At 40.6% G+C, this 22,824-nt stretch overlaps 1 protein-coding gene across 5 annotated transcripts in view; it reads right to left on the bottom strand.

Annotated features, from left to right (window-relative positions):
* Positions 1–22,824, bottom strand: part of nfic (nuclear factor I/C) — a 137,573-nt gene that overhangs the window by 12,392 nt on the left and 102,357 nt on the right. For all 5 annotated transcript variants that reach the window (XM_084310216.1, XM_084310214.1, XM_084310217.1 and 2 more), the window contains one exon: positions 16,041–16,135. In XM_084310216.1, coding sequence (XP_084166342.1) covers positions 16,041–16,135 — 95 coding nt within the window. The remainder of the gene's footprint in view (positions 1–16,040; positions 16,136–22,824) is intronic.

Genomic DNA, 22,824 nt, shown 5'->3' with positions numbered 1-22,824 from the left:
GCCAGGAAAACAGCCTCTCCCTGAACGTCAGCAAAACAAAGGAGATGATTGTGGACTTCAGGAGGTCGGGGGTCAAGGACTACAGCCCCCTCAGCATCGACGGGGCACCGGTTGAGAGAGTCAACAGCTTCAAGTACCTCGGAGCCCACATATCCGAGGACTTGAAATGGACCATACACATTAACAGTGTGGTGAAGAAGGCACGACAACGCCTCTACTTCCTCAGGCGCCTAAGGAAGTTCCAAGTCAGCCAGAAGATCCTTAAGAACTTCTACTCATGTACAATAGAGAGCATCTTGACCGGCAACATCACCTCCTGGTTTGGGAATAGCACTGCAAAAGACCAAAGCAGACTACAAAGAGTGACACGTTCAGCCGAACGCACAATTGGAGGGGGGCTCCCCACCCTCCAGAACATTTACTACAAGCGTTGCAAGGGGAAGGCTAAGAGAATTATTAAGGACTCGAGCCACCCGAACAACTGCCTCTTTGAACTGCTGCCGTCAGGCAAGCGATACAGGAGTCTCAAGGCGAGCACAGAAAGACTCAGAAGTAGCTTCTATCCCCAGGCCATCAGGCTGCTAAACGAACAATGAATGAACACTACACAACAACAACCACCAAACACACATAGCACACACATCCACACGCACACACTCACTTTAAACAAACACACTGTAGCACCCACTACACACACTTTATAGCACACACCCACTTTAAACAAACACACTGTAGCACACACTCCCCACACTTTATATTTATGGATGAAGGATTGCACTACAACTCGTACACCTTACTGTAAATTGTACCTAAAATTGTACCTCATCCCATTTCTGCTTTGCACTAGATAGTACTGTACATTAGTACACTGCATAGTTGTGTATTGTATATTATATGGTAACTCAGAACATTGTACATATGTCTATACCGAACAACTGTGACCTCATTTTCTTCTTCTAAATTCATGCTATATTATGTTATTATGTTATTTGATACTATCTTGTCTAGCACAGTCTCTGGAGCGTAACAGTAAGAAGCATTTTGTATGAAAGTATTCTGTACTTCTGTATGACAACTATTAAAGAACTTGAAGAACTTGAACTTGAACTTGAAGCTGCTTCACAATTCCTTGTATGTATTACATATTACGTAATGCATTCATAAAATATGTATAGCATACTGTTGGAGCTTACTGGTCAGTACATGGAGTGCAGTATGTGTGACATACTACATACAACATACTACATATAACGTACTTGGAGGACCTGCATACCCAGGTGGAAGTGGCCGTTCATAAAACCAGTTGCTTAGCAGCCAGGACGATATTCCGTCAGTTTGTAAGGCTCCAGTGGCCAGTATGTTGTTGTTTAAAAACACAAAGGCTCCAGTGGCCAGTATGTTGTTGTTTAAAAACACAAAGGCTCCAGTGGCCAGTATGTTGTTGTTTAAAAACACAAAGGCTCCAGTGGCCAGTATGTTGTTGTTTAAAAACACAAAGGCTCCAGTGGCCAGTATGTTGTTGTTTAAAAACACAAAGGCTCCATTATGTTGTTGCTTTTTAGGTTCCTTTGGGACATCTTTGTTGGCCTGGAACCAGAAATGGTGTTGGAAATGATCTGGTTCTGGAAGCAACCATCCACTCTATACTTCAAATGTTAGTGTTTTTGGTTGCATAGCATACTAATCTATGTTGCATACATTCCACCCACTTCCACCTGGGTATGTAAGTCCTCTAAGTATGTCAAATCAACATATCAACATATGTCGTATGTTGTATGTAGTATCATGTAGTATATCACACATACTGCACTCCATGTACTGAACAGTAAGCTCCATGTACTGAACATTATGATGTAGCCTACATACTTTATGTACTGTATGTAGTATATACAATAATGGATACATAAACAGGAACGGTTACAGTCCTAGAAGTTATTCTGCTGTTTTGACTCTCAGGATTTTAGTGCTCAACTTAACCCTTTCACTGCCACACGACAGCCGGTTACCCTTTCACTGTGACAATACAGAAGGTTAACCCTTTACTATCACATCCGTGGAGCTAATGATGCTAATGATGGAGCATCGCCGTCGGTTGTGTTAGTAAAGGGTTAACCTTCTGTCGTGTGGCAGTGAAAGGGGAGCTATCAGATTCACTCTCACCTGGACGTCCACTGGAAGTCTCCACGCAGTCAGTAGCTAAATATTTTAAGGAGATTAGATTAAGGTAAATAAAGCCAGATGGAACATGTGGAAGGACACTGAAACACTGTGCTGATGAACTGAGTCAGGTGTTTCAAAGACTATTCCAGCTCTGCTTGGACTCAGCAGTGGTTCCTGATCTCTGGAAGAATTCTATCATCGTTCCAATTCCAAAGATCAGCAGACCCAAAATCCTCAACGGCCTGCGGCCTATAGCCCTAACATCACCAGTAATGAAAAGTCTGGAGAAAATAGTTAAATCTGAAATGGTTGATGCAACCAGATCAGCTCTTGACCCCATGCAATTTGCATATACGCCTGAGAGAGGTGTTGATGATGCCAAGTTATTTATTTTGAACTATGTACATGAGCATTTAGAACAAAAGAACACGTATGCAAGATTACTCTTTGTTGACTTTTCGTCAGCCTTCAATACAATGCAGCCTCACATACTTGTAGAAAAACTTATAAATTACTTTCACTTGGATCATCAACTTATCAGATGGATTATCAGTTTTCTTACTAATAGAACTCAGACAGTAAGTAGGCTCCAGGAGAAAATAACAGTCTTGAGGCTCCAGTAGACTAATAACGTTTTTTTTTTTAATTGAATTGAATTGAATTGAAGCTGTAGTAGAGAATAAGGTCGCTTTCACATATAGTTTTGGTGGACTCGGTGCGGTTCTGGTGGTGAAGTTGCAACATTGTTGCATTCTTCATTTGGTTCGTCTGCGTTCACATAGAAATCTGTGAGGCGGACCGAACCTTCTGAACAATGTCACGCGGTCGAAAAGGGCGCTTGTCTATTGGACAGTGGAAATGTGTGTGTGGCTGCGAGCCCGTGTGTGCGCGCGCGCGTGTGTGTGTGTGTGGACTGTCTGCGAGCCCTCCAGATCAGCGAGGCGAGTTTTGACATGGCATTGATCCATTGTTCTATTGAAGCACATTACCACCATCCTCTCGCTAAACAACTTGTAGACCACGATGTTTTTATGAGTGCCCACAAGTAGCTGTTTTATTAATAATATAATAAGCCGCGTTTTTTCTTCCTTCTTCCCAAGATGCACAGATATATAGACATATAGATAGATAGATAGAGAGATAGATGCAGTGTGCTTGTTTTGCAGTGAATGAATGCTGCGAGCAGTGGTAAGGTAATAATAGTATTGACGTGGCATTGATCCATTGATCCAATGCCGTGCGCCTCGGTAATAATAATAAGCCGCGTTTTTTCTTCCCAAGATGCACAGTTAGATATATAGATAGATAGATAGATAGATAGATAGATAGATAGATAGATAGATAGATAGATAGATAGATAGATAGATAGATAGATAGATAGATAGAGAGATAGATGCAGTGTGCTTGTTTTGCAGTGAGTGCTGCGAGCAGTGGTAATAATAATCACTTCCTATATTTGGTTCACGTTGGTCCGATGAAGCGAACCGAGACCGACGTTTTCAGGCGGACCAGAGTTTGCCTGTTTGGTCCGCAAACCGAGTTCGACACGCATTCACACAAACCCGAAAAACCGGACTATCGAATTCTGGTCCGAAAGTCCGGACCAAACAGCCCCTGTGTGAAAGCGACCTGTCTACAGGCTCCAGTAGATAATTAGTGTCTGCTGCCATCTACAGGCTCCAGGAGAGAATAACAGCTGAAAGCTTCCAACTGCTTCAGTCTGACTTATCATCATTACTATTATGATTATTAGTATGATTATTATTGTTATTATTATTATTATTACATTGTTATTATTACATTGTTATAACAGCAAATTAAGGCCATAGAGTAAACAAGTTTAGTTTAGTTAAATGGGAAAATGTTGTATAAATATTGTGTTGTTGCTTTAAATAAAAGGATGCTGAATGGGAGAAGGAACACTGTATGGAGAGAAAGGTTAGAAGTGGCAGATGACTGTAAGCCAGTGTGGAGGGTGCTTTAATAAAGCCCCACTGAATAAAGGGTCAGATGACTAAGGCAGTGTGGAAGGTGCTTTATAAAGCCCCACTGAATAAAGGGTCAGGTTTAAGTTTAAGTTTATTTGGATCCCCATTAGCCACAGCAGTGCTGGGGCTAGTCTTCCTGGGGTCCATAACATATAAAATACAGTTACAGATGTATACACTCACAACATTTACATGTCATACAGACAATTAAAACAACAATAAAAACCCTTATACACTCATAACATTTACATGACATACAGACCATTAAAACAACAATAAAAACCCTTATACACTCACAACATTTACATGTCATACAGACAATTAAAACAACAATAAAAACCCTAATCAAATTCATAATACAATATAAAAATATATACGCCTTATGAATTCATAATACAATACAATAATACCTACTCATAATTAATTCATAATACAATACAGCATAATATACTATTTAGCTTTTACATACATTATCTATGTTCATATCAGCCAATTATACAATATTTTAATAATATATCCCTATCAGACACATGCCTTTTCATCCATATATACCTATCTCTTTATCAGACACATACATTTTCATTTACGTACACACTATCTATTAGGGAATGTCAATTTCTTTGGTTGAAAATGTTGTTTTACCACGATTTTGAAACGGCATTTACTATTCTCCTGCTTAACATGTCTGGGAAGAGAGTTCCATTCCTGCATACCACGGAACATGACAGTTCGCTTCATTGCATTCGACCTCACTTTTGGAAGTGTAAAACCTCGTGCAGAAGCATGTCTGGTGGAATGGTTGTGTCTGTCAAGACTTATTGATAAATTGTTATATAAAATTGAGGGGATCTTTGTAACAAGAATATTCCTAGTGAATACAAGGAGTGAGCAGAGTAATTTATGTTTGACAAGTAACCAAGTTAAACAACTGTGCATCGCTGCAACATTAGTTCTGTACTCACAGCGAAGCGCTATACGTGCTGCTTTGTTTTGTACCATTTGTAATTTTTTCAGTTTATTCGTCGTTACATTCGACCATACTGCAGGACAATAGTCAAGATTTGACAAAACCAGAGCTTGAATTACCTGTTTGATAGAATTTAGTGGTAACAAATGAGCACATCTTTTAACAACAGAAATCCCTCTTCCCATTTTCACTACTATATTGTTTATATGGTGTGACCATGACAATTTACTGTCTAATGTTACCCCTAGGAGTTTAGTCTCCTGGACTTGATTAATTACCACATCACTTATCAAAAGTTTCAAGACTGGGTTCGTTCTTAGAGTATGGTTTGAACCGAAAATGATGCTACTTGTCTTTGATATGTTTAGAACTAGTTTGTTATTCTTTATCCATTGATTGCAACTCTGCCTTTAGGACCGTATTTAATTCATTGGCTGTTGAGGCTGATGTGTAAATCGTTGAATCATCCGCATACATAGAAATATAGGACTTATTTAGGACAAGAGGCATGTCAGGTGACTAAGCCAGTGTGGAGGGTGCTTTATAAAGCCCCACTGAATAAAGGGTCAGATGACTGTAAGGCAGTGTGGAAGGTGCTTTATAAAGCCAGACTGTCGCATGAACACAGATGTATCCAGCATGTGTCCTTTCTGTCTCTAGAGACCGTTTTTCACTGTTATGCTCAATGTGGGAGGAGACTGCAGGTGCTTTTTGAAGCTTTGCAAGCAATTTTGTCCCATTGTGATGATAATTGGTCAATTAAGAGTTTTGTTTTTGGAGCTGGTTACAGGAGGAAACATGGAGCAAAGTGGCAACTTCTGAATTATGTAGTGGGACTACAGCTAAGTTGTCCATATATCAAAGTAGGAAAAGCTGGGTTGAAAATGGTTCAGGAAAAGTTTCTCTCTCTGTCTCTCCCTCAAACCACTGTCTCTCTCTCTCTGACTGCTCTACCTCTCAGAGTGCTCTCTCTCGCTCTCTCTGTCTCTCTCTCTTAGACTGCTCTCCCTCATACCACTGTCTCTCTCTCTGACTGCTCTACCTCTGAGTGCTGTCTTCTCTCTCTCTCTCTCTCTCTCTCTCTCTCTCTCTCTCTCTCTCTCTCTCTCTCTCTCTCTCTCTCTCTCTCTCTCTCTGTGCGCATGCATGCGTGTGTTTAGAGACCGAGTGAGTTTGCGGGTGTGAGACTGCGGTACGAGTGAGTTTCTAACTTTTCTATTTATGTGTTGTGTTTCAAATTGTGAATAAGACTGTACTTTATTTGACTGGTTGTGTGTTGTTGGTGGTTTGGTAGCGTTGTGCGGAGTCAGTGTTCGCCAGTGACATGGCTTTCGCCAAGCTGACCAGGAAACATGGCTTTAAAGTCTCGCCGACGTTTACATGCTCAGTTGAAGACTGTAGTCTTGCTGTTGAAAAGGAGGTAAGAGCTCCAAGTATTAAGTCTGCGGCGAGGATGAACGGCGGCGTCGTTATCTTTGTAGACGATGTGGTTAAAGCAAATACTGTTATTATCAATGGTCTAGTTATAAATTACATGTTCGTGTCAGTGACACCGCTCACAATGCCAGCGAAGAAGGTGACGTTGGCGAACGTCCCCCCGTTGATAAATGATGAGCTTATCCTGAGAGAACTTGCCAGATATGGAAAAATTGTATCTCCAATAAAAAATATGTCATCAGGTTGCAAAGCGCCTGAATTGCAACATGTGGTTTCACACAGACGGCAGACGTTCATAATAATGAACAAACGCGAGGAGGAGCTGGATTTGAATTTTAAAGTGGTAGTAGACGGGTTTGATTATGTTATTTATGCAACAACGCAGAATATGAAATGTTTTGGCTGTGGTAAAGAGGGGCATCTGAGAAAGTCTTGCCCAGGAGAGGGGCCTAGTACTGGGAACAATTCTGGGAAGGACACAACAAAAAATGTATGGGGGTTGAATCAAGATGGTGAGGGTGGTGGAGAACAGGGGAAGAGTGGTGGAGAGGCTTCTGAAAAGGCTAATGGAACAGATAGGAGTGACGAGGAAGGCACAGGCAAGGCAGGTGAAACAGTACAAGGAGAAAATGGTGGGGATGAAAATGAGGGGGGGGGGGGGGGGGGGGTCATGGTGGAAGAGAATAATGAGAATGGAGGTGAAAATGGGGAGGATGGTGAAGATGGAGTTGATCTGCAAGGACAGGGTGGAGGGGCTTGTGTCAGCAAGGACACTATAATTAACCAGGAGGAAAGTAGACCTGTAGATGAAACAGAGTCAAAGGACACAGGTGGGGGGGTCGCTTATTGCTTATTCCCAGAGGAAGAGTGCTGCCGAGTGCTTCCGCGTTTTCCCTGATTGGCTGTGACACGCCCCGCGGCAGCCGCAGAGCGGAGCGGCAGAGCTTGCGGCATTATGTAGCCGTAATCCCCGATGTTTTTCATTCGATGCTTAGCTCAACTGGCAGCGCTGCGGTCCTGCGGTCCGTTGGTGACAAGTTCGAATCCCTTCAATTTTTTTTTTTTTTTTAACGTGCATTCTTAAGTTTAGGCATGTTAACTTAAGGTTAAGGTTAAGGTTGTTTCGGAGTTGGTTAAGGTTAGAAGGGTTAAGTTTAGGCGCTGTTAAGGAGCTGGTTAAGGTTAGAGTTTGTCTTAGAGCAGACCTGGGCATTGTACGGCCCGCGGGATGATTCTGACCGGCCCGCGAAAGATTACATGATAAAAAAAAAAAAAAACGTTCACACGCACAATATACGCTTACCTAGGATTTGACTTGATTCAACAACAAAGCAGTCGGGGCAAGCCGAAAACGGTCGAAAGTGTGGTTATTTGAAGTTTGGATTTCTTTTTTCACAACTGAGGTAGGTAGATAACATTTTTAGAGACTAAAGTACAGAAAAAAGGTACCGTTGGGTACCGGTATCGATTCACAGGTACCGGTACCGTATCGGTTCAAATGTGAACGGTACCCATCCCTACTGAACACACAACTGCAGGGCAAGGGCATTTTTGCTCATGAAATGCATAGCCATGTGAAAGCCTTCATGACAAAGTTGCAATTAATTTCAAGGCAACTAGGCAGCAACAATCTCAAACACATGAAAACCCTGAAAGAAGGCACAGGTACTCATCCATGTTGGGAGCACTGCATGATGAATTTTCAAGGCGTTTTCAAGATTTCAAAAAGGTTGAGGATGAAATGCAGCTGGTTTCCTCTCCCTTTACCTGCAGTGTTGATAGTGCACCCACTGATGTTCAGCTTGAACTCATTGACCTGCAGTCTGATTCACTACTGAAAGAGCACTTTAAGTCAGCATCACTGCTAGAGTTCTACTCTGCTCTCAAGGAGGAGAACTTTTCAAACATGAGGAGACATGCTCAGAAGATGTTGGTTCTCTTTGGATCCACCTATATGTGAACAGACATTCTCAGTCATGACGTTTACCAAGTCCAGGTACAGATCCTCTCTCACTGATGAACATCTGGCAGCTGTGCTTCGCATCTCCACCTCAGACATGCAACTCGACTTTGATGGACTTGTTAAAGCTCAACAGAGACTGGATTTATCACACTGAATGAAAAAAAAAAAGAGCTGAAGAACACTAAAATGTGGAAATATAACAAGTGAAATGGGACACTTGATATTTTTTTTTCTTTTTTTTGCACAGTTCTGAAAACATTAAATGTTTAATATAGGCATGTAGAGTAAAAAAGGCTACTGGAACACTTTTCTTTACACAGTTCAGTGACATGTCTTGTTTATTTTGGCTATAAGATGATGTGATGTCTTTAGAAAGCTAAGAAAATCCTTGTTTCAATAGTATATGAAACTCAAAATAATAACTTTATTTGTATAGCACTTTTTCATACATGCCCTTTGTTATTAATGTTTCACATTTTGTTTATCATTTTGGAAATAAATTATATTTGAATAAATGATATTTTTGAAAGCTAACCTCACCTTTTAATTGCCAAATAATAACACATACACATAAATACACTCTTACCAGGGGTCAAAACAATACCATTTACTGCTTTTTATATAGAAATTAAATGTATATTATGCATAATTGAGTTTGGAATTTTGGCCCGGCCCTCCAACATATTTTCAGTTGCTCATTCGGCCCCCCGGGAAAAATAATTGCCCACCCCTGTCTTAGAGAATGGAAATATTCTTTCGGAGTTGGTTATGGTTAAGGTTAAGGTTAGGCATGGTTAAGGTTAAGGTTAAGGTTAGGCATTGTTTCGGAGTTGGTTAAGGTTAGAAGGGTTAAGTTTAGGCGCTGTTAAGGAGCTGGTTAAGGTTAGAGTTTGTCTTAGAGAATGGCAATAGACAGCCTATTTCCGCGCTGCAGCGCGAGGCAATAGACAGCCTATTTCCGCGCTGCAGCTCTCTCGCGCTGCCGTGGTCACATGGGCGTCATGGCCAATCAGAGAAAACGCGGAAGCACGCGACGCACTCTTCCGCTGGGAATAAGCTACACGCGGGGGGGTCAGAGTGGAGGAAGGAGTGGTAGTGGATGTTGACATGGATTGTTGTCCCCTACGTGAGCACCAACCATTTATACCAACCTTAGGAATATGGTTATGTGGTTGGAGTTTGCAGTTAAAAAATTGCATGTTTTTCTTTGTTTGTTTTGTTGAGATGTAAAGTATTTATTTGATTATATTGTTGTATCACTTGTAGTATTAGTGTGTAAATAAAGTTTTTTTTTTATAAAATCAAAAACAATCTCTCTCTCTCTCTCTCTCTCAGACTGCACTCTCTCTCTTAGACTGCTCTCTCTCAGACTCCTCTCTGTCTCTCAGACTGCTGTCTCTCTCTCTCAGACTGCTCTCTCTCTATCTCTCAGACTTCTCTCTCTCTCTCTCAGACTGCTTGCTCTCTGTCTCTCTCTCTCTCTGTCTCTCTCTCTCTCTCTCTCTCTCTCTCTCTCTCTCTCTCTCGCTCTCTCTCTCTGATTGCTGGCTCAGCTGTATTCCCAGGTCGTTTTAGAGCCACTGCAATGCAGCACCTCCACCACTCTGATAGACTATAGAGTCAGTCAGCAGGCCATGCCAGTTAGTCATCTGTCTCCTTTGTTTTCAAGTAATATATCAAGTAATGTAATATAATATAATGTAATCTAATGTAATTTAATGTAAGAAGAATATTACTTTATTGTCAATATACATAAGGCAATTGAAATGTGTCTTTACCTTCCTAGTTTAGATTATATTAGATTCAAATGTATTGTCATTATACAGCACAAGTACAGTACAATGAAAAGAGGTTTGGCAAATGTAACAGTAACAGATAACATATTAATGCAAATTCACCCAATCTCCACAATATTTGCAGGGGCTTGCTATTTTGCTAAATTCATACGGTTTGTTTGCATTAAATGTCCAAATCCAGCGCCACTGCAAAGTCGAGTATCTTTTATCACAACAATCACAAAAAAACTCTGGAGGGATGTTACGCCCTTATTGGGGTTGCCTTGTTGTCTCTCCTCTCAATCACAGGTGGAATGCTGTGTTTGAGATTGGGGTTGATGACACCAAGCAGTATAAAGGAGATGGTGGTGCCATGCTCGCTCTCTCTCCTGTATCTCTCTCTCCTCTCTCCAGCTGGTGCCATGCTCTCTCTCTCTCCTGTCTCCAGCTGATGCCATGCTCTCTCTCTCTCTCTCTCTCTCTCTCTCTCTCTCTCTCTCTCTCTCTCTCTCTCTCTCTCTCTCTCTCTCTCTCTCTCTCTCCTGTCTCCAGCTGGTGCCATGCTCTCTCTCTCCTCTCTCCCGTCTCAGTTTCATTCAGTTAATTGACCTCACACTAATATTACTTTCTGTCACCGGATAATTTTCTAATGAAATACTTTTATTTAGTCTTTATTCTGTGTGCCTCCCCTGTATTGCCTTGTCATGAGTAGGAAGTATAGTCATTTAATGGAATATAATGGAATGGAATATTATGCAATGTAGGGGTGGGCAGTATGGCCTAAAATTCATACCACAGTTTATTTCGGATTTTGGACGGCAACAGTATATCACAGTATATTTGTTTTTCTTATAATAATAATAATAATAATAATAATAATAATAATAATAATAATAATAATAATAATAATAATAATAATAATAATAATAATAAGGAGCTGTACAAGACCTAGACAAAGGTTTGCCTGTACATAGGGTTATATTTTTGCCAATTCTGAGCTTATTCTTTGAGTAAGTATCAAGTGTTATACCTTTTATGATGCAGGGGAACCTAACCTTTATTTCTGGTGCAGTGTAAAGTCACCATCATACATTACCTTTGTGTGGGCATACAATATTTTACATTAAAAATGCCTAGTGAAAAAACCTTGTGTTTTGTTTAGTGCTGTCAGGCGATTAAAAAAATTCATCTAATTAATTACAGGATTTGTAATTAATTAATCGAATTAATCGCATTTTAATCGCATTACCATTTTATGCCTCATATTCTATATTCTATAATCATATTTCAAATTGCATGTGTCCGGATGGCAGAATTCAGTACTGTATCTACAAAACCTTCTGTTTAATCATCTTCCATCTATTAATTTGCTTAGATTTTTCAGGTCTGGTCAATTTGAGCATGGTGTTATTCAGTCAAAGATAAAAAAAAATTATTGATATTCTCATTTGGTTCATTACAATTTACTCAAAATAAAATGTTCATTCAATCAATCACCGCGCAGATTGATTGATTGAATGAAAATGTTATTAACAGATTGCAGAATGGGTACAATACAGTACGGCTCAATACACACAATTGTTAAGGGAATGCAGACCAGAGAAAGACTTTCGTCTTGTTTACATCAGGGTCCCCCATTTTCAATTCATAATGAATTGTAAGTAAGGGTGCAACTTGCACCGTGCAATCCATTCTTTGTGTATCTAGCCCACAGTATTTCTGACACACATTCCCTGAGATTCATAGATGTCCCTAGAATCAGATACCAAGAACATGCAAATGGACCATATTAAAAAAAAATCTGTAAATGTGTATTCAACATGCTTATGGAATGAATGATACAAAAAAAATATTATTATTTAATATTATTTAAAAAACTTTTTTTTGTAATTAATTGTGAGTAAATTTTCATAACGCGATTATTTGCTGTGTAATTAATTAATCTAATTAACGCGATAAACTGACAGCCCTAGTTTTGTTGAATAACTCCATAGTTTACCAGGAAATTGTTGTTTTTTCAACATGGAAAATTCGATTTAGGTGTTTTGAACCTCCATGTGAAATTTGGTGCAAATACAATCAACAATCAATTTAGGTGTTGTCTGTTGAGATATTTGGACCAATATCTCCCTGCAACACTCCCCCCTCCTATCAATGTCCCTCTCTGCATCTTATCCAAATAGCATAGTTTAGGGTGACCATATTTTGATTTCCAAAAAAGAGGACATGCTGGCCCCAGCCTCGAGATACTTAATGATACTTTGCACAATCGAAGCGGGCATGGCCACCTTCATTTCACTATGTCTTGTGTACTGTACTGTATGTGATGAATAAACCTCTTGAATCTTGAATCTCTACTCAAAGTTTACTCAAAGATGCCTTTATTGTTTTAACATAATTATGCTTGGAAACATGCACCCAGAAAAGCGGCAATTTTTTTTTAATACTTGAACTTGAGGACTGCATACTTTTTTTTTGCAAAGCTTATCTTTATACATTATGCTCATAGCACATGCATAAGCCTGGTCTCTTTTGAAAGATAACATTCTGAAGTTACTAATGCAAAAAAGGAAAATCACTTTTAGTGCTAATGAAAGAGTAGCATATAGGTCTGAACTTGAGTTGAACGTGAACTTGTGTACTCACATTTTTCTGCAGTGGTTGCAATATCCCAAATTTAACCACATAACATGCGCCCAGAAAAGTGGATTCTTTTTTTTACTTGAACTTGAAGACTGCATACTTTTTTTGCAAAGCTTATCTTTATACTTTATGCTTATAGCACATGCATAAGCCTGGTCTCTTTTGAAAGATAACATTCTGAAGTTTCGTACACAATAAAGAAAAATCACTTTTAGTTCTAATGAGTAACATAGGGCTGAACATGAGTTGAACTTGTGTACTCACGTTTTTGTGTAGTATAGTTGCAATATTCCAAAATAATATATATATTTTTTGTATAAGCTGGAAAACACTGCAAAAAGGGACATGGGCCTGAAGGGACATTAACGTGTGTTGTCGGGCCTTACAAATACATTTGATTTTGATTTGATTATCAATAAGGTAGGATATCTGGAACACACAAACACACAATTTTTTTAATCACATGCCATGAAACTCTGGGACCTGGCTGAATTTAAGACTGCACAAATCATGTTTAAAGCACGAAACAATTCACTCCCGGGTAACATCCAAAAATTCTGTTATAGAGAGGGGGGTTACAATTTAGAGGAGAGTCTAACTTCAAGAAACAGGCTGTTCATTCAACAATGTATGTATATTTCAGTTTGTGGAGTGAATATGAGTTGCATAAGATAATAGAGTGTGAAGGTATACTAATCTGTATGTCATGTATGTCATATGTTATGATGAATTGAAAATGGGGGACCCTGGTGTAAACCAGACAAAAGTCTTTCTCTGGTCTGCATCCCCTTAACAATTGTGTGTATTGAGCCGTACTGTATTGTACCCATTCTGCAATCTGTTAATAAAGTTTCCAATCAATAAATCAATAAATCAATCAATCAATCAATCAATCAATCAATCAATCAAGGGGGTAGGAATACATACGTTTACACTTCATTCTATACTCCTGCTTGTTTGTTTTTTAATCTGTTTATTACTTGTTTTTTATTATTATTTATTTTCAATTTATGTTCGAAATAAATAAACGCATTCATTCAAGATATTGTGTGAGTCTGGCCCCTTGCGGATCTCGCAGCTGTGCCCGCACAGTGCAATACTCCAATTCAGCCATTGGCAATTCAGCCATTGGGTGGGTGGCGCTGCTGAGCGGCCCTCACAGTGCGGCCGTCAGCGCGCGGCCCTGAGAGCGCCGCTGGCTCTGCGGCTCTGCAGCTGCATGCTTCTCCGGGAGTAATCTGGCACGCCATGTAAAAAGTCGCACGCCTGACATATCGGCATGTAACTCGAGAACCGATGCACGGATTTTGGCGATTCAGATGGCATTCGAACGGCAACGAATAGCGCTTTAATTTATATGTTCGGCGAAAAATGCAGTCCTGAGCCTTCAGATGCTCGCAAAGGGCCGTGAAACTGAAACTGAAAAACAAGAAACCCCGGACATTTCCATGAATTTATAAACCCCCCCCGGACAGGGCGTGAAAAGAGGACATGTCCGGGCAAAAGAGGACGTTTGGTCACCCTAGCATAGTTACACACGTGAATTATCAACAGGTGATTTTCAGTCAAGCTGCACAATAAATTATATACTAGTTGTCAGACCACTTCAAACCATAGCTTCAAACGCATCAAACCTTCAGATTAGAATACCTGTATTATATACACCGACCTGTAGATCAGTGGTTCCCAAAGTGTGGGTCGCGAGATGATTTCCAGAATGTATTGATACAAAAAATATAATAATAATAATTTTTCCCCCTTCCTTTTTTCTTTTTCATGCAGTCAGGCCACTGAACTTAGAAGCAGGCCAGGCCAGTGTTTCTAGTTGCAGCGGCGTGATAGTTAGATAACCTAGGTGGGGAACAACCAGACATCACTGCAACAGAGGGTAACACAGTCTAAACTCACACAAGTTGGAGAACTATCTCTCTCTCTCGCTCACACACACAAAGAAAAAACAAAAAATCTATCAAAATCAGTGTTGTTGCTAATCATTGACACATGTTAGACTGTAATAAACCCCCCAGAAAAATCTACTTTGCATTTGATATATTGCAAATCACTTTTTGTGTGTTTTGTTTTTACAATAATTTGTGATGCCATTTAAAGGGTTAGAATTATAAAATTAATTGAATATGTGGTGGTTATGATCAGGGCTGAAGTTGAATAAAAGATGTATGAAAGAAAAAGTGGTAAATTATTTCAACATATACAATTTTTAATGGCGTTTTTGAAGAGGACAATTTAGTCCCTTATGGTAAGAGTGTGAGTATTCTTTTCAATCTGACATTACAAAAAAACTAAAAATCCATCAAAATCAGTGTTGTTGCTAATCATTGACATAATGCTAGCCTGTTTTTTTACAATAATTTGTGATGCCATCACAAACACTGGCATTTAAAGGGTACACATTTAAAAATTCCTGCACCAGAATGCAGTAAATTAAGTCTTGGTAACAAAAAACTTCCTGGTGAGGGACCCCCAGACCCCCCGCTTAAAAAGTGGCCTGACTGGGGCTATACTTCGCACTATATTTCCTGGCCTGAATGATTTCCCCAGTCCGGCCCTGGTTAAAAGCCTCCAATGCTTATTAGTGCGTGTGCGTTTGAACATTTGCATGTTTCAACCATAAAAAAAATATAAAATGAAAAAATGTATAAAAAAAATAAAAAAATGTATACCACGCCTATAGTGGGGGTCGCGGCTCTCTGACACCGTTATTCCGGGGGTCGCGGGCTGAAAACATTGGGAACCGCTGCTGTAGATGATAGGTTATATCATAGTACCTGTATTGTATATACTTACTGTTGTATACTCATCTGATTATTCGTACAACATATAATAATGAGGAGACACGAGACAAGGGAATATAATGTCAATACACAACACTTACCGGTACCTGTAGATTAAAGTACCTGTATTGTATATACTGACCTGTAGATTGTAGTACCTGTATTGTATATACTGACCTGTAGATTATAGTACATGTATTGTATATACTGACCTGTAGATTATAGTACCTGTATTGTATATACTGACCTGTAGATTATAGTACCTGTATTGTATATACTGACCTGTAGATTATAGTACCTGTATTGTATACTGACCTGGGCTTGGTAGAGTCCTGCAGGGTCCCTGGGGGGCATGCCAACACCAACGAACGAGGAGCGGTTGGCAGGAGGGGTCCCAGGGGTGGAGTAAGCTGTGGGGGGCATGACAAAAAACACATGTCAACTTGTGATTCCCACTCAGTATGACACTAAAGTTGGTTTAAGATCTCAGATATAAGTGAAGGAAGCTACTTCAATTTGGCTATTTATTATGAAGAAATATTCCTATAAAATATAAGTGAACATTGGACCGCATATTGGTGGAAAGGTAGGGGGGGATATTCAAGATGAGAATACAAGTGGGTTGGTTTGTCTGTCTCCAATAATTTTGTTATATTTCATACTGGCTTCAGCGGTGTGCTTCACCTATTTAACTGCTCTGGCCTCAATGATTCTGATCTCCCTCCCACTTCTTTCACACTGAAAGTTTGTTCCTAGCACCTGGATGCTGTATAAGAAGATTAGTCTAGAGCAGACCTGGGCATTGTACGGCCCGCGGGATGATTCTGACCGGCCCGCAAAAGATTACATGATAAAAAAATTATAATAATTATACTTTTTATTTAAATTTTTTTCGTGTCAACGTTCACACGCACAATATACGCTTACCTAGGATTTGACTTGATTCAACAACAAAGCAGTCGGGGCAATGGCAAGCCGAAAACGGTCAAAAGTGTGGTTATTTGAAGTTTGGATTTTTTTTCTTTTTTGAAGTAGATTACATTTTTAGAGACTAAAGTACCGAAAAAAGGTACCGTTGGGTACCGGTATCGATGTACCGGTACCGTATCGGTTCAAATGTGAACGGTACCCATCCCTACTGAACACACACAACTGCAGGGCAAGGGCATTTTTGCTCATGAAATGCATAGCCATGTGAAAGCCTTCATGACAAAGTTGCAAGTAATTTCAAGGCAACTAGGCAGCAACAATCTCGAACACATGAAAACCCTGAAAGAAGTCAAACCATCAGCTGATCACCGGACTGATGGACTTGTTAAAGCTCAAAAGAGACTGGATTTCTCACACTGAATGAAAAAAAAAGAACTGAAGAACACTAAAATGTGGGAATATAACAAGTGAAATGGGACACTTGATCCTTTTCTTTTTTTCTGCACAGTAAAAAAAAAAGAACTGAAGAACACTAAAATGTGGCAATATAACAAGTGAAATGGGACACATGATATATATATATTTTTTGCACAGTTCTGAAAACATTAAATGTTTAATATAGGCATGTAAAGTCAAAAAGGCTAGAAAACTGGGACACTTTTTTTTTACACAGTTACACAGTTCAGTGACATGTCTTGTTTATTTTGGCTACAAAGATGATGTGATGTCTTTAGAAAGCTAAGAAAATCCTTGTTTCAATAGTATATGAAACTCAAAATGCCCTTTGTTATTAATGTGACTGAAAATTAGTTAAATGTTTCACATTTTGTTTATCATTTTGGAAATTCTATTTGAATAAATGATATTTTTGAAAGCTAACCTCACCTTTTAATTGCCAAATAATAACATACACTCTTACCAGCGGTCAAAACAATGCCATTTACTGCTTTTTATATAGAAATAAAATTTATATTATGCATAATTGAGTTCGGAATTTTGGCCCGGCCCTCCAAAATATTTTCAGTTGCTCATTTGGCCCCCTGGGAAAAATAATTGCCCACCCCTGGTCTAGAGACTCATCGACCTACGCTGAGAGGACTCCACTCCAGGACTGGCCGATGACCAGGATATTCAGAACATTATAACCAGCACCACTCCCGCCGGAGAGGAACAAGCTTGCCGGTCTTGTTTCCTTCTCCTCTGAACTCTTCCCGGTACCGACATGGAACACTCTGAATCTCTCCTTCTCCTCTGAACTCTTCCCGGTACCGACATGGAACACTCTGAATCTCTCCTTCTCCTCTGAACTCTTCCCGGTACCGACATGGAACACTCTGAATCTCTCCTTCTCCTCTGAACTCTTCCCGGTACCGACATGGAACACTCTGAATCTCTCCTTCTCCTCTGAACTCTTCCCGGTACCGATATGGAACACTCTCCTTGTGCCTTAGCTTCCTTTGTTGAAGATGAAAACCCAGCAGAGAGCTAAATGTTTGCCATGTTCCCTAGACCATGGGTGTCTGTGGTCAATTACGGATTCCCACAGACAAGAAAGTCCCGCATTTCACTGTATGCCTTGTGTATGTATGTGACAAATAAACCTCTTGAATCTTAAATCTTAAAAAAAAGTGTGTACGATTTTACAGACCAAGTTTTAGAAAGAGAGGGCGCAGAAAAGTCCTCATTGCTGTTCTAGGGAACAGAAATTGCAGAACAGCACAGGCCCCAAAATTGTGTTTTTTATTTTCTATTTTATGTAATTGTATTGTTTATGATTTTGTAATGAGATTTAGATTTTGTATCATGCTGCTATTTTTATTTGTGCTATGCATTGCTCTTGCTGATTGTTTTATTATGCCTTTATTATGTAAAGCATATTATTATTATTATTATCACAGGGGGATTCCACTCCCCACATCACAACCCCTCGCTAAACCAGACGGTATGGTGGGAGAATATCTTCGTGGTTCACTCCTGTGCTACCGCTTCTCCTCCATGGGTCGGTATCTAGCCCAGGCTGGTACAGACATGGCTGGAATAAAAGCTACAGCCACCCCCTACTGTCAATAAGCACAAGGTCTGGTGAAGCAGCAGAAAGAGGGCATCCCACATTTGATCTGTCCCGAGCCCTAGGGCCCCTCTGGTCAGTGCCAGCCACCAAGTGCCTAACCGGGTAACACTGACGCTCCCAAAAATAGAAGATCAGGGCTTGACATTAAGGCTTGTCCGATTGTCCGGGACAAGTAAAGAAAATGGTCGGACAAGTGGGCGGCTAGGTGGTGTAGTGGGCAAGGCACTCGCCACCAATGTGGAGACGCTGGGTTCGCGTGTTCGAATCCAGCTCTCCACATTGTTTTCAGTTTAGCTGGTCGTCCGCAGTAATACACATTGGCCGTATTACGGGGAGGGAAACTGAAGGGTGGGGATTGGGCGTTGTGGACCGCGTCTCCTACAGGTCGGTTGGTGCGCCTGCGCAGTAGAATCAGGAAGTGTCGGGGGCAGCGTGAGCCTCCCACGCGTTACTCCTCGCCACTGAGAGATCGAGCTGCGCAGGTGAAAAGATGCGACTGCTGTTACCTCAAGTACCGGAGGGGACTTGTGCTATGTATGACTTAGTCCACATTGCAGCCGGCTTGTGGGAGGCAAGAAACAGCGTTCATGACAGGGGAGGGTTGATTTGGATGATACGAAATTGGGATGGGAGAAAATATAGAAAATGGGAGAAAAAGTGGATCAAAAAAAAAGAAAATGGTCGGACAAGTATAATACAGCTTTGACTTGTCAGAACGGACAAGTACAAATATATATATATTCCCCAAACAAATAGTAACATTATTCCATCTCATCGGAAAGTGCCTGTCCCGCAGTGTCACACTGGAAACTCTCAATCTCTGTATGTCAATATTACTTGTCCCGGACAAACGGTGCACGTCTTCTGAGTGCTCGCTTAGTTGACAGTGGCACGAGACCCGCAAAAATATTAGAATGTTTAATAAAAGTTCCCGCGGTACTGGCCATCCTCTGTCAAGGGAGCACTCACAAACATGCTGCGCTATTTGAAGAGGATAACGTTAAACACAGCAGAAGAAGATGGAGAACAGATACAGACTGACCAACAGGGAACTGCATCCAACCCTAGTACAACCCTTGAGTCTAAGGTAAGGACACATTAAAATCACAGAGGTGTAATGTTAGTCTATTGGAACTGTATACAGTAGTCAGCTGCTAGTTAGCGTTCTAGTTAGATAGCGGGCTGCTTGCTAGCTAACGTTAAGCCGTGTGTGAAAAAACGTTACACAGTAGTAATAGCTAACAGTTGAGCAGTTTATTTGATTGTAAGTGCGTATCGTTTGCTCAAAGCAGCCCGCCCCATGTTAGCTAGGTGTATCTGTTATATTGTCGAGGCTTGACAACCGAGGTTCAAAGTTAACTTCACATTTATTGGCTGTTCGTTTACATGTCGGTTCATGCATCGGAGTCCAGCGTACAACTGTGTCTTGACGATGCACTTGTGATCACTCAAATACGGCATCCAAGAGGCTAAAACGTGAACCCAATACATCCCAGTGTCTGTTGTAATATTATTATGCTGCCACCGAAAATGCCAGTTTGAATTTCTGTACTTTTCATTACATGTTTTATTACTTCATAAACTATCCCATCTAGGGGTGTAACGGTACGCGAATACGTACTGTACCGCCTCAATGTGGTCCTCCAGTACAGTATGCGCTGTGCACCGAACGATTGCAACGGTACGGAACCTTTTTTTGCGGAACTTAAATCCCCCCGGCCCTAATATAACGTGCACAACTAACCGGATGTTGTTTGTTCATCCCACGCACCACGCAGCCACGCTGAACGAGAGCTGTAATTCAGCATAGCATATTAGCCTTAGTATGGCGGGTGCAATACTAACTTACAAGCCAGAGCTAGAAGATGCTCCCACAACATTCAAGTCTCCCGTTTGGGATCATTTCGGATTCCCAGTTAACCACAGTAATGGACAAAGACAGGTGGATCGCACTAAAGCTACGTGCCGGCTAGCCCCTTTCGTGACTGTGATGCACACTTGTGATGCAAGCCTTGCATCACAGTCACGAAAGGGGCTACGTGCCGGCATTGTTCAACTTTATTGCGAACTTTATCATGCATTTGAAACGGCATCACCCGAATGTGAATACCACTGGTACACGGAAGAAGCAAACCCAGCCCCCCGTGGCATTCAAGCAGCATCTCGCTATTAATGCAGACCGGGCCAAAGCAATAACAAACGCCATAGGTGTTTTTATAGCAGCAGATCTGCGACCATACTCCGTTGTCGAGAACACTGGGTTTAAGCACATAGAGCATAGAGAGTAATAGAGCCCCGCTACCTAGTTCCCTCTCGTCCGTATTTCAGCCAGCAAGTCATACCAGCTCTGTATAAACAAGCCCCTTTCGTGACTGTGATGCAAGCCCTGCCCCTGTATTCAAGCAGGGCTTGCATCACAGTCATGAAAGGGGCTCTGTATAAACAAGCACACGCTACAGTTGTCCAAGGCATCTGCTATATAATAATCTTCAGATTTACTTTAAGTGTTATTAGTAGGTTACAGCAGTAAGCATTAGTTTGCTCAGTAAATTATGGCCAATTCGTTTTATATTGTTTAATACAGTTAAATAAATAGATAAATGAAAAGCAACCCCCCCCCCCACTGTACCGAAAATAATACCGAACCGTGACTTCAAAACCGAGGTACGTACCGAACCGTGGATTTTGTGTACCGTTACACCCCTAATCCCATCAGTCCTTAAAATAATAGAGAAAAGTGCAAATATCCATAATAATCTACAAGACATCATTAACACTTTCAATGCCGGAGCTTGGTGCCCCAGAACATGGTTGAATGCCAGCACCCACTTCAATGATAGCGTTGTGAACGCATAATCTATGTCTTAAATTATGTTAAAAAATCTTATCTTAAAAAATGTGTCTAATCTGGCCGTCGCTTATCAATGACTTGTTTGCAGTCAACATTGTCGAAACGGATTGTTTTTTAATCGGTTCATTTCCGTTTTATACCATTTTGAAAACCCCTCGTTTTCTTGAAAGTTTCAGGAAAATATAAAGATTCCGTGATAAACAGCATTTACTGGAATATTCTGGAATACACAAAAAACGTTGTAATTTTTCGGCCTATTTAGGAATCGTTTTCAAATAAATGCTAGATTATCGATAGTATATGTGTACTTATGCACGCTAGAGAAGCAAGCTGAAAAATCTATTCTCTCATTTCCTGATCAGCGCACACACACACACACACACACACACATAGGGCACACGCTGATATCTCTGTGAAAACAGATCCGATTATCCTAAGACTGGTAAAATAGATTCCTTACCTCAGATCAGATGTTCTCCAAAAAGATTATTCCAATTCCTGATTGATCGCCATTCCAAATATCGATCGCGTTTATTGATTCAGCGCTGGGTACTGGAAATACCGATTCCACGCTGTTCTGAGGGTCGGCGAAGACTTGGATCTCTCTGGATGGCTTGCCGGATAAGTAAAATGAGGAAACTGGATTTCCCCCCCCCCCCCATCAGTCTAATCCAATGGGGTGCAGTTACACAGGGAGAGACGATAGGGGGCGGTATTTTCGCAATGGAGCTCAGAGAGTGGTGGCTGCACTAACGTGAGACTAGATTGATGAAATATGAATTCAAATCGCTAATAAAAAAAAAACTACAAACAAACGCTATATGTTGTTGCTGGCATTCAACGGTCAGCATGAACTAACGACATATAGCGTCGTTGGCACTCAAAATGTTAACACTAACAATATATATATATTTAATTTTTATATCATAATGATTGTGAAATATTTCCACATGGGAGCCTTTTGACTAAATCAATTTGTTTTCTCTTTCACTACAGAAACAAAGACTGAAGCAACTGAGACTGAGATTTGATGCTCGCCCTCTCTCTCATTCATCACTCTCTCTCACACACACACACACACACACACACACACACACACACACACACACACACACACACACACACACGCACACACACTTTATCACTCTCTCTCTCACACACACACACACACACACACACACACACACACACACACACACACACACACACACACACACACACACACACACACACACACACACACACAC

This window comes from Notolepis coatsorum (genome assembly GCF_963971535.1).
Source record: "Notolepis coatsorum genome assembly, chromosome: 3".
Taxonomy (NCBI): domain Eukaryota; kingdom Metazoa; phylum Chordata; class Actinopteri; order Aulopiformes; family Paralepididae; genus Notolepis; species Notolepis coatsorum.
The sequence above is the reverse complement of the archived record's forward strand: the minus strand, read 5'-3'. Positions and strand labels throughout refer to the sequence as shown.